Genomic DNA, 11,499 nt, shown 5'->3' with positions numbered 1-11,499 from the left:
GGGATCACAAAGCTCTTTTTATACAAGCTGTTGCGGGGAGCCCCTTGGATTTTATCTGGAGGTGAGATTACAAAGCGCAGGGATGCAACAGATATAGAAATATCAGTATCGTGAGAGTGACACCACGTCCCTGCTGCCTAACATCAGCTGAGGGGTCTTCTCCATCACAGCACCTGCACACAGGACCGGCGCTCACCCATCCTTAACCACAGCTCACTCCAGACACAGAAAATGGGGGGAACTCAGTGACATGGGGGGAATTCAGTGACATAGAAGAACAGCCCAACACACACGTGGATTTTAAGTGTAAAATCTCTGACCTAGGGAGGGCTGTCTCACAGCAGCTCTTGGAAATGAAGGCATTAGCTCCAGGAAAAGTATTTCTGCAAACAGAAATTAAGGCACCATCATCAGCTTGGCTTCTTGACACAGCCACAAGGCTCCCTTACTGCAGGATATAGATAAATGTATAGGAAAACAGGGTCACTTTGGGGGTAAGCCTTTCCAGAGCTGTACACAACTTTTATGCCATCTCAGTCTTCCAATCTGCTGCTCACTGGCAGCATCCTGGTTACCACACCACATCTCAGAAGCAGCATCATGACACTTCTAGAAGTTTTCAAAAAAAATTTTTTTTTTCAGTCTAAACGTAGCAAACAGCAAAGCAGAAAGCATTTCCTTTCTCTCCACCTCCTAAGACTGCAAACAACATCACAAATTTGAGAAATCTGGAGTTAAACACTTGTACTAGAGCAAAGAGAAAGATTCAGCCCTGTTCTAATAAATCTCATCTACTTTAGGACTTGGAATAAGCATCCCAGCAGGGCAGTGGCAAGACACCTTTCCTAGTGGCACGACCAGGTATTTTGGCACATGCCTGCACCCTGGGAGCTCCAGGTCCTCACTTTGCTCCTCACCAAGGAGCTCCCAGAGGATTTCAGAACAGGGTGAAATTCTTCCAACATTCCCGTTTCCCAGCCACTTCTATTGTTTTCTTGCTAATTGCCACAGGGCTTCCTACTCGCAGGTCTCTCTTCCCACACAGGCACTCTTTCAAGACATGGGATCAAGGTCACTGCAGAAATTCTGTCTCTCTTTATCTCTGCTGCAGAGCCCCTTTCAAATCCTCATCCCACAGGAGAGCCTCAGAGGTGACCCAGCTGCCCACACACTCAAAAACTGCAAACCAGAGATGTTCAATATTGTTAATAAACTAACAACTCTTATTTGTTCTTTACAGTATTTATTGTACATGCAAGCCTATGAGAAAAATGCCAAACTCCTTGCTGGAACCTTCTCTTGTTAAATCATGTATAAATTACTTTCAGGTAAAGCATGTTTGTGTGTTATGATTCCAGTTAGGGAACAGCATTATGCAGCAGTTGCCTTCTCTTTGTAAGTTGCCATCATCTTCTTGATCTCAGCAATTGCTTTGCCAGGGTTCAAACCCTAAGAAAGAAAAATTTGTTAGCTCCTCTGGACATCAGCATGTTAGAGCATCCTCCCCCCGATCTAAGTCGTAATAAACTCAGAAATACGCACTACTCAAAAATAGCTGGCAAAGGAGGTGCTCAGCACCCTTTTTTTCCTCTAAGAGCTGGAGTCCAGCCTAAGATTGTGCTTCCTTAAAGCTGGGAGGTTACAGGAGACTGAGGGACAGCTCTCAACAGCCTGCTCCAGGCAGGCTGAGCATTATGGTACGCAGAGCCCCTCGGTTAAGGTGTGCTGATGCAGGTTTGCTCCACTCCAGCCCCAATTTACAAGGAAGGAACAAGGCAGCCTGGAGTAGAGACGCAGTGCTGGGAGTTGACCTCCTCTACCTGGAGGCTGAAGCAGCAGCACTTCCCACTGCTCGAAGAAAAAACACTCATTTGACTTTGGAGGATTCATTTTAATCAGCAACGCCGGGATCAAAGAGAAGAATGAGTGGCAGAGCGATAGGAACTTTTAATAAAGCTCAAGTAGGCCTGAATTCAACACTTTTACGGGTGTTACAAGATGACTTCTGGAGGCAGGAAAGTGCCTTGGAAAAGCTTGACAGTGACAGTACAAGAGAGGTGGTTTTTCTCCTTGTCTGAAACAACAAAATAGTTGTGTATGGGAGGACACCAGAAGTGAGCAAGAACACTAAATCACAAGGTGGAAAATGCTCCTCACACAAAAGCCAGCTAAGCTTTCCTAAGAAGGTTTCTCCACAATATAGACACATGTCATGTTGCAAAGGCCCTTAATCCTGCAGCACTGCTACCCAACCAAGCATGCCTAATCTCAAAATGAGAGAGGGATCACAGCTGCCCTGCGCTGTCGTGATTACAGCAGCAGCACTGTGGGACAGAGAACGACCAGGAAATTACCCTGGTGCAGAGCTCACCATGCAGCCTTTCAGGGCTGATCAAGACAAAAGCCAGGATTTAGAGCATGTGAGTGGAAAGGCATTATTAACCATAGATGTGTCTCAAAACTTGACAGCAAGCACCATTTCCCTACACTACGTACATTTCTTCACACAGCCAGATCTCCAAGTCAAACCTTCACCTTTAGCTGAACCATGGTTGACACCAGATCACAAGCTAGCTCCCCATACAAAGGGGGGTATTGTCTGTAGTCAGTGAGTCACTTTAGAAAAATACACACAAAAATCAGCATGCAGCACTCCTGACAAACACATCAACTCAGATCTCAGGAATCTCATCTTCCCCACATCCGTGATCCACTCAGACATTTGCCTTTACAGTATTTCACAGCTCAAGGAAGATTACTCCACCACCAGGTGCAAGCAAAGGCTGGCTAGAAAATAGCACAGCTGGCAGGAGAGCAAAACTTGATAATCTGCCCAACAACAGGCACAAGGTCATTACAAAGCGAGGAGGAAGCAGCACGCTCTGATTTGAGAAAGCTTGCTCAGTTCTCGAAAGCAATACCAGAGAGAAGAGACCATCTGGGAAATGCCCTGACAGCAGGATGTCAGCACAAAACATGTTCCCCAAAGGTGCCGAGAAACTTGCTGTGGTCTTCTCCATTACCCAAGTTGCACAATACGTGAGGGATAGCTGTTACTGTTGGAGTTTAAGGCCGCACTGTGTGTGGGGGTTAAATGTATTAACCAAAGCTCACACCACTGATGGGACGAGGCAGGACAAACTTCCCTGTACTGTTTCTGGCAGTGTCCCTCACACAAAAAGCATCCTAAATCCTGGAAACACAGGTTCTCAGAGTCACAGCCTTGCTCACAAGGAAAATATGTGTAATACAAACCTTGCCACATTCTTTTGTACAGTCACTGTCATAAGCACGACTGCTGGGAACTCACTATTTCAGGTTGAACAACTCAAGGCAAGGAAACCAAAAGCCAAAGCGAGTATTTTCCTACTGGTTTCAAGCAGGGTGTTTGGAAACAAGTCAGTAACCCAAGAAGGGACGTACGCAGGACACACATACCTTAGGGCAAGTCCTTGTGCAATTCATGATAGTGTGACAACGGTAGAGAGAAAATGGGTCTTGAAGCTGTGCCAGGCGTTCCTCTGTGTAGTCATCTCTGGAGTCAATCATCCAGCGATAGGCCTGAAAATCAGTGGCATTGGACACACCAAACGCTTCTCCAAGGTGTTGCAATCGGTGCGTGATTTTAAAAGCGCCACCTAATTCAGGAATTCTGGTCCAGGATCTGGACTACGTAATACTATCCCACCTGTGCTCGCAAATATTTGTACCGCTTTGAGATGGGGAGTCCCTCAGCAGCCCCCCCCTGTGAGAAACGGCATCTGTCCTTACCTGCATCAATACTGCAGGACCCAAGTACTTGTCCCCATTCCACCAGTAACTGGGGCAGCTGGTGCTGCAGCAGGCACACAGAATGCACTCGTAGAGGCCGTCCTGCACAGGGGTGGGAGACCACAGTCAAGCCACTCCAGAAACCCATGACAAAACTTTTTTTTTTTAAAAGAGGGTATTTATAAGAGCACATGCTCCCCTCACCACTTTCCCCTCTAGTGTCTTACCACAACAGAGTGGCTCCAAAAACCTTACGCTGAAGAAGTGCTGCTGGAAGAAAGTGACTCCTACATGCACATCCTCTGAAACAAGATGCACACAATCCTCCCAACTTGACCCATATAATAAGCTAGGGTTTTGTGGCAACACAGGAAAAAAAGCATAAACTGAAGAAAAATGTGAAAATTGCTTGATCTTCCTGCATTCCTCCCTTCCAGCATGTCCCAGTAAGTGGCCAAGGAAAGGAACAAATACGTAACCAATTAAAGCCACGTTACAGGAGAGAAAGAGCAAAGTCTGTCCAACAGCCTAATGGAGAAGAGCTCCTAATTCAGCATGTGCTTTGAGGGGATCCCCAAGCATTTACAGTATGGAAATGGTGCAAGTCTTTAACCGCTTCACCATTTTTACAGAGTTTAAGGCCTCTGTATTTCAGGCCTGAGGAAAGACAGACCTACGTGGAAGTGACACTGGGTAGAAGACAAACTCCGAGGAACAGAGGGTCTCCCAAGTCTCCCAGTCAACCCCCCAAGCTAAGAGACGGGCTCCAGTCTGGCTTAATTTACACATCTGAAAGTTGTTCTGGGACAGAGGTCTCATTAAATTTAGTCCAGAAAGATACCTGATGCCAGAACTCCTGGGATCTTGTAAGAGATCTACTAAATTTACACCCTAAATTTGTCTTATTTCTAATTGTAACATTTCAAGTGATTGAAAGAAAAAGGCGGGAGTTTTGCAGATGACACTGTATCCAAGTTTCTCCGGCACAGAGGCTGTTCTCAAAGCAAGAGAAGCTTCAGCAGTAAGATAAAAAAGCAAGCTTATTAGCTGTGAGAAAGATTCAGGCAGCTCTTGCAGTCACTTTTAGGTTTGCTTATTTCTACCTGAATGAGAAAGTGATTTCAAGGATGCTGCTTTATGAAAACTTTATGCTTTATGTGAAGGGAAAGTCCCTTTAGTCTTTTCACATGGATCATGTAACGCATGAAGGGTTGCCCGTGGATAGAGATTCTTTCAGACTGTAAAATCCTGCGGTTGTTAAGACATCACAGCACCAGTCGCACGGTGCTGCGACATCACGGGCACATGACCCGCCTATTCACTGACGTTAACTTCACATAATGGAAAACTTTCAAAGATCACTGCAGAGAATTAGGCTGCAGCTCACATGTTTTCACTGAATCCCCTTTAATCAGCCTTCCTCTTTGCTGTTCATATTCACCTCTTTTACTACTTGCCAAAATCTAGGCTGCTCGCCCACTTTGTGCCTGCTCAGTGACAGCCCCACAGCAACGATCCCAGCTGAGCACTGACAGGCCGAGCTTTGAACTGGGAAGCGAGTGATGGATCCATCAAAACATGTCAGAGGCCAAAGAGAAACTGATGATTTAATGATACTTACTGTGGCAGCCAAGGAAATCCAGACAAGAACTTACCCACACTATAAGCTTTTTAAAAAGCTCTTCTGTCCCAGCTGTTCACGTGGCTCCTCAGCCACCCTTCAGCTTTATGCAGAAACTTTGAACCACCACCACCACATTCCCAGAAAATCCCCTCAAAATAACACCGTGCTCAAGACAGACAGCGGAAGACTTGCACTAACATATCATGCTTGCACCTCCTCATCCAAAAGGGTTTAGCTTTGGCCATTAGTTTTTAGGGCTGTAAAACCCAGCAAGCAGCAACACAAGCTCAGCATGCTGCAGCTAGACAAGACAGTGCTGAGCCCCAGAGCTACACGCCGGCATAAACTGCAGTGCCTTATCTCCACGGGAATATTACAAGCCTGTAGCCTTCACAGTGTTTTTACAAGCACACACGGTTTCGCAGCTCAGACAGTGGAAATGAGCTCAGAGGCCCCATCGCAACCGCGACTGCATTTCATTAGCAAACGTTACCCCTAGCAATGCCGGCATGCCATGACACAGCATTTCAGGGAGCACATTCCACCCACGTCGGGTTTTGCACCAGACAGCTTTGTCATTAAAGGAACTAGAAGCTACTGCATGTTAACTTGTAACCCTGGTCTTATCTGGAAGGGATTACAACAGTAGAAAAGAAGCAGTAACCAGTTTCTGACGGTCTTCTATGGACTGCAGGTACTGCTCCTTGCCCTGTTTCGACTCATCCTTCTTCTTCAGGTAAGGCTCGATAGATTTGTACTGTGCATAGAAGTTACTCAAGTCCTAGGAGTCAAAAGGCAAAGAGGTCACATTTATTAAGCTAAATTGATGCATGAGAGACTGAACATGTGCTACCACTCCAACAGAAGGCGCCATTTTCTACCTCAGCGTGCCACATTCCTCCAAACGAGGACAGATTTAGTCACTGCTGTGAAGCTCAGACCCACCCAAGCCAGAGAACACCAGCAGGAGTAACAAGGGAATTGTGAGTCCCGATCTTGTTGGCACCTCCCAGCATTACCCTTTCCAGGCCAATCTGAACCCCACACTGCCTGGAACCCTTGGTCGCAAGCTGAGGGAGGCAGATACTCACGGGAACAAGGTCTTTCACCACATACATGTGGGGGAGAGGGTAGATTTTAGTGATCTTGTTGAGATCGGGGTCAATTCTTTTGATACAGGCCAGTGTGTTTCCACCTGCAATGTTCATAGCACAAGAGCCACAGATGCCTGAGTGGGGGAAAAGAAGTAAAGTATTAGATATTTACCCTCTTATCCTCTTGGCCCCAAACATACCCTCGGGTTGTCTTCAAGAAACTCTGTACGTGACAAGAAAAACGCCAGAACTTGCCATTGGGCCAAACACGTTGCAATTTAAATAAAGAACAAACACAGGAGTCATTTTCATTAAAGCTCAAACACATCCTCAGTGCTGAACTTCCTTCCACAGCAGAAAACAAGTGGCTTGGACACTTCATCCCTTTCGCATCATTCATTAATTTTACATGTTACTTAGGGTGGGGAAGACACTCAGCTTTGTTCGTAAGTTTGAAGCACAAGTTCATATCGATGCGAAGCAGCTAATGCTAAGATTGTAACATGGGAACCAGGCGCATCCTCCATCAGCCCTAGTTACAGTCAAAAGCATTCCTGAAGGTCAAGGACATAAAACAAAGTCCCTAAGACAGAAGCTTCTTTCTGTGGCTTCTGCAGCAGGGTAGAGCGGTGCCATAAACTGCATTCATTAACTCCCAAAGGTGAGAGGACAGACACTCACCAGAACAAACAGCATAAAAATAGCTTAACAAATGGATTAAATGACACCACTAATGATCTCTCAGTAATAGAAAGATCAGATGAAGCACAGGAAAGGCCAAGGTTTGCAAGAAAAACCACTGCAGACCTGTCGCATATACTGCTCAGGGCAGGAGCCTGGTATCCAATTCAGAGTGATGCCTAAAACATCAACAAGGCAAATGTTGAAAGGGCAAAACTCTTAATGTCAGAGGATTTGACACATATCAGTTGATATGAGTCAGAGGAATGCCACCGCTCCTCACAGCGACAAGCTAGCCCGCCCCAGCACCTGATGCACTGGCCCCTCACTGCCAGATAAATGCTGGCACTGGAATGAGGTTATTGCTCCCACTCCAGGAATGGTTACAAGTATTTTCCAGCCAACTGGAGAGGGAACCAGGGCTGCAGACACAGGCCTGAGTATGCAACAGGAACTGTTTTGTGGTTTGTTTTTTTTTTTTTTCCCCTGCATGGTATAAAAGGGGCAAGATTGAACCAGTCTAGCTTGAAAATCTGTCTTCAGGTTCTCAAAGTACTCGGGGCAAGTAATTCCCACAGTGTTGGCTATCTGAGTATCAGACACTGAGAACAAGCACACCATATGAAATTCCTCCACCTGCTATGCAGATTCTACAGGAAACGGCTGCGCTAAAGTGTGTTTTTCATTTAGATCCAAGTCAAAACATCTTTATAGACACCTTTCTCATACTTGCAAACCCACCTAAACAAATCAAAGATCATTCTGTAAAGGCATTCTCCCTCCTTGCATTTCCACAATTATCGTTTTAAGCTCAGCATCCCAACATTACCCCTGAATTAGGATTTTTTTTTTTTTTTTTTTTTTTTTTACAAGGAAAGTCACTCGGACAGGTAAGTTTTAATGCAGTTAAGGAGATGTGCTCATTTGTACCTGCATGAGAACCAGCCGCTCGCTCTGCCATGTAAAACCACCAGATGGCTTTTTCCTCAATCAATCAGGTAGCTTAGTCAAAGGGCCAAAAAAAGATTCCTGAAGCTATTCCTAGAAGTCATAAGCACTCTTCCAGTTACACCCTTTCTTATTTCACAGCAGCACTAGATAAAGCAGCCCCTACAATTCATTCCCATTTGCCACCTCTGCCCCCTCAATTCTGCTGTTGTAATCTCTTCTGCTATATTTCCCTATGCAGTTCGTCACTGGAGGGCAGCAAGATGAACAAGATTAGGACAGAAACAGGAACGACTGGGGCTGCTTAAGCATATTGCTCATAGCTCAGTGTTGTGCGATTACACCCTGGGAATATGAGCTTTAACTTTATTACTTGATTCATTGTGGTATTTCATACGCAGCAGCTGGGAGAGTGGTACATTGCCATCTACCCTGAAGTTTTCTAGTGGTCACATGTACACTGTCAGCAACAAACAGTCTTCAAGGACAATCTTCAGTTTATCAGGCTGGAAATTCCTTCTTACCTTCCCTACATGATCTGCGGAAGGTCAGAGTGGAGTCCAACTCATTTTTAATCTTGATCAGAGCATCAAGCACCATAGGCCCACATCTGTAACAGAAAACAAAGTTGGTGAACCTCTATAATTTCCTCCCCTCCAGCCTTAGTGCTTTATCTCTAGCAACCTAAGAACCTAAAAGGACTTTGATCAACTACAGTTAAGAATATGGTTTTTTTTTTTGCCAATCCAAGGCAACAAGATAGAGATCTCGTGATCAGCAGCATGACCCATTTGCCTCAGCACACCCCAGGGTCAGGGTGGGAGAGAAGTCCTTCCTTTTGCTGATGCCCAGAAGATCTGGCTCAGCTGAAGACAGTTCAGAACACAACTGAAGACCAAGTGCCTTGCTACCAGTTCTCTCCTTTTGGGTCAGGTTTTAACAAGTCTGCGTATCCTCATTAGTCACAACACGCAATGCTGCACACAAAAACAAACAGTCCTGGACAACTTATGTAATTTTATATACAGCAGACAAGGCAACACCCAGAAGTTATTAAGTGATGCAAGTCACACAAATTTGAGTTCTCTGTCATGTGCTTCTCAAGTCAGGAGCTGCGTGGCTTTGTATCTGAAGCTTTCAGAAAGGGCTTGAGGTGATTCCTCAAGCTCAGGGAAATCAAGGCACATGTGCCCATGCAAAGGTTTCTGCACCACAGGGAAAACTGCACCCCTTCGCAGAATCAGAGAACTAAGAGCTTTCTTGGCCATAGCTACCAAAGCATGCAGGTGATTACTACAAGTTCCACATGACCTGCAAATCATAAGTAACTAAGCATGAAGAAAACTATGAGAAGAGTCGATAAAGCTTCCACCTTATCTCCCAGGTTTGGGACTGTGAGCTATATGTAAAACAGCTTCCTTTCAGAACACGCCCCAGAATTTTCCATATAAATAAAGCTTATTAAAGTCACAAACACCTTGAAGTCTTCGACCCAAACTCTCACAAAAGTCACAAAGTGACCATTTTACTGCTGACAGCTATTGAGACACTGGCATTCAGGGTACAGTTTTATTTGTCACACTTAGCACCAACAGGTAAGGGAGAGAAAAACAATCCCACGTGATCATACAAAGATTTATCAGAAAATTAACACTGATCTCACCTGGTGTGAGGATAAGGTGCTCTGTAACATGGCTGAGCACCACCTCCCTGGCCACTCCAGCAAGATTTTAACAGTCCCTGAAGCTTAATGAGACTGCTGACACCTTTAGCTGTCAGCTCAAGTGCTCCTCAACCACCCTCCATTATCGCTTGTCAGATAACCTGCACGCACACACAGCCCCAGTGCACCTGCCTGGCAGCAAAGCCTCTCCCTAAAGGGAGATACTCACTTATTCAAATCCACTTCATATGTCTGCATGCGGGGCTTGTCCCCAGGCTTGTCGGGATCCCATCTGTAGATGGCAAACTTCTTGATACGGGGTGCCACCGCAGCTGCTGTCTGCGCTCCCCGACATATCTGTATTCAAACAACAGGAGAAGAGCCCTTAGGTCCCTTTGGGTGGCTCTTAGCCAGGCAAAAAAAAATGACTTGAGGCCACATGTTTGGGGTGAGAGCTGCAGGACCCATCACTGCTTTGTATTTGGCATTCAGATAGTTTTGGGAAAGCCCTCCCACAGATTTTCTACAGTAGGGTGCCCTGGTGCATTCAACTACCCCTGTCCTGGGGCTCCCTCCTCCACAAGGCAGACAAGTTAATCCTAAAACTAAGGGACAACCCACAGGTGCTCCTGCAGTGCCTGCAGACAATCGCTCCTCCAGAGCCTTGAAGACTCTCCCTGCCCCAAAACTGCCCTCAGAAGCTCCCAGCCGCATCTCTACCTAGCTCCAGGCCAACAAACCACCTCCTCACAGGATTCCCCCAGGAGCTTCTTTCCCCTCCAGGCCACCTGCCCCTACCCCTCCCCAATTTACCCCACATCCCTGTTCCTCCTGTTTCCACTTTGCTCCCCCACCCTCTTCCGAATCTCCCGTGTCCCTCAGTCTCCTGCCAACCTCTATCTCCCCCTAAATCCATCTCGGACCCCTTCCCACTCCTTTCTGCCCCCAGACCCTCCCCAGCATTCCGCCACATACATGTTCTTGCCTCCCCCCCTCCAAGCCCAGCTCCTCTTCTCTTACCCACTCTGAGTCCACTTCCCACCCTGTGCTGCACCCTGGACCCCCTCCTGCCCCTCAGCTCCCTCTCCTCTTGCCCATCCCCAGATCTCACACAGCCCCTCCCGCCCACCAGACCCGCCCCCAACTCCCTTCACACCCCCTCCGGCCCCTCCATCTCCCCCCAACCCCTCAGCCACGCCTCCCCCGAGGAGCCCCCCACCTGACTGCCCGGGCAGGAGGGCTCTAGGCCCCTCGCCGGCCGCGGGCCGGCCCGCAGGAGCCGCGCGGAGACACCGCGCCTCAAGGAGACTCCCACTACGGCCGCCGCCATCTTGGCGTTGCGCAGTTCCGACCCCGCTCCCGCCCCGGAAGCGGAAGGAGCCGCCCGCGCGCCCATAGGGCGCCGCTGTAAGAGGAAAAAGGGGCGTGGCCACGCGGCAGCCATCTTGGGAGTGGCGGCGGCCGCAAGCGAGGCGCCATGTTGCGTGTGGCGCGCCCTGTGGCACAAGGCGGGATGGCGGGGCCAAGGCCACTGGATCCCCCCTTTTTGGAGAGGGGGGAGAATTGTGCGTCCCTCCATCAATTCCCAGCCTCATTTTTTTTGCAGGGGAGGTGCCCAGACCCTCCCACCTGCCCCAACATCGGGCAGGGCAAAATGGTGGGTGCCGAGGGCCGGAATGGCGTCCCCCTTGCCTCACTCTTCCTGAGGGATTGCCTCC

General features: G+C 47.6%; 1 protein-coding gene across 2 annotated transcripts; it reads right to left on the bottom strand.

Moving 5' to 3' along the window:
* Positions 1-1,223: 1,223 nt before the first annotated feature.
* Positions 1,224-11,139, bottom strand: SDHB (succinate dehydrogenase complex iron sulfur subunit B). 2 transcript variants are annotated; one of them, XM_074924800.1, is made up of 8 exons: positions 11,001-11,139; positions 10,011-10,138; positions 8,643-8,728; positions 6,487-6,623; positions 6,060-6,176; positions 3,772-3,873; positions 3,439-3,561; positions 1,224-1,449 (listed from the first exon to the last, which is right to left on the bottom strand). In XM_074924800.1, exons 1-8 carry the CDS (start codon positions 11,109-11,111, stop codon positions 1,372-1,374), a joined length of 882 nt encoding a protein of 293 aa, XP_074780901.1. In that variant the 5' UTR covers positions 11,112-11,139; the 3' UTR covers positions 1,224-1,371. The 2 variants fall into 2 exon arrangements, with proteins under 2 accessions (XP_074780901.1, XP_074780903.1); XM_074924802.1 differs by having other exon boundaries at positions 11,037-11,131.
* Positions 11,140-11,499: the final 360 nt, after the last annotated feature.

This window comes from Athene noctua, chromosome 22 (genome assembly GCF_965140245.1).
Source record: "Athene noctua chromosome 22, bAthNoc1.hap1.1, whole genome shotgun sequence".
NCBI classification, from domain to species: Eukaryota; Metazoa; Chordata; class Aves; order Strigiformes; family Strigidae; genus Athene; species Athene noctua.
The sequence above is the reverse complement of the archived record's forward strand: the minus strand, read 5'-3'. Positions and strand labels throughout refer to the sequence as shown.

Coding starts and splice junctions, on each gene's coding strand:
- SDHB (XM_074924800.1), bottom strand. CDS start 11,111: ATGGCGGCGGCCGTAGTGGGAGTCTCCTTGAGGCGCGGTGTCTCCGCG. Junction 6,624..8,642: donor CCGCAGATCATGTAGGGAAG/GTAAGAAGGAAT, acceptor TCCCCCACTCAG/GCATCTGTGGCTCTTGTGCT. Junction 3,874..6,059: donor TAGAAGACCGTCAGAAACTG/GTTACTGCTTCT, acceptor ACCCCTGTGCAG/GACGGCCTCTACGAGTGCAT.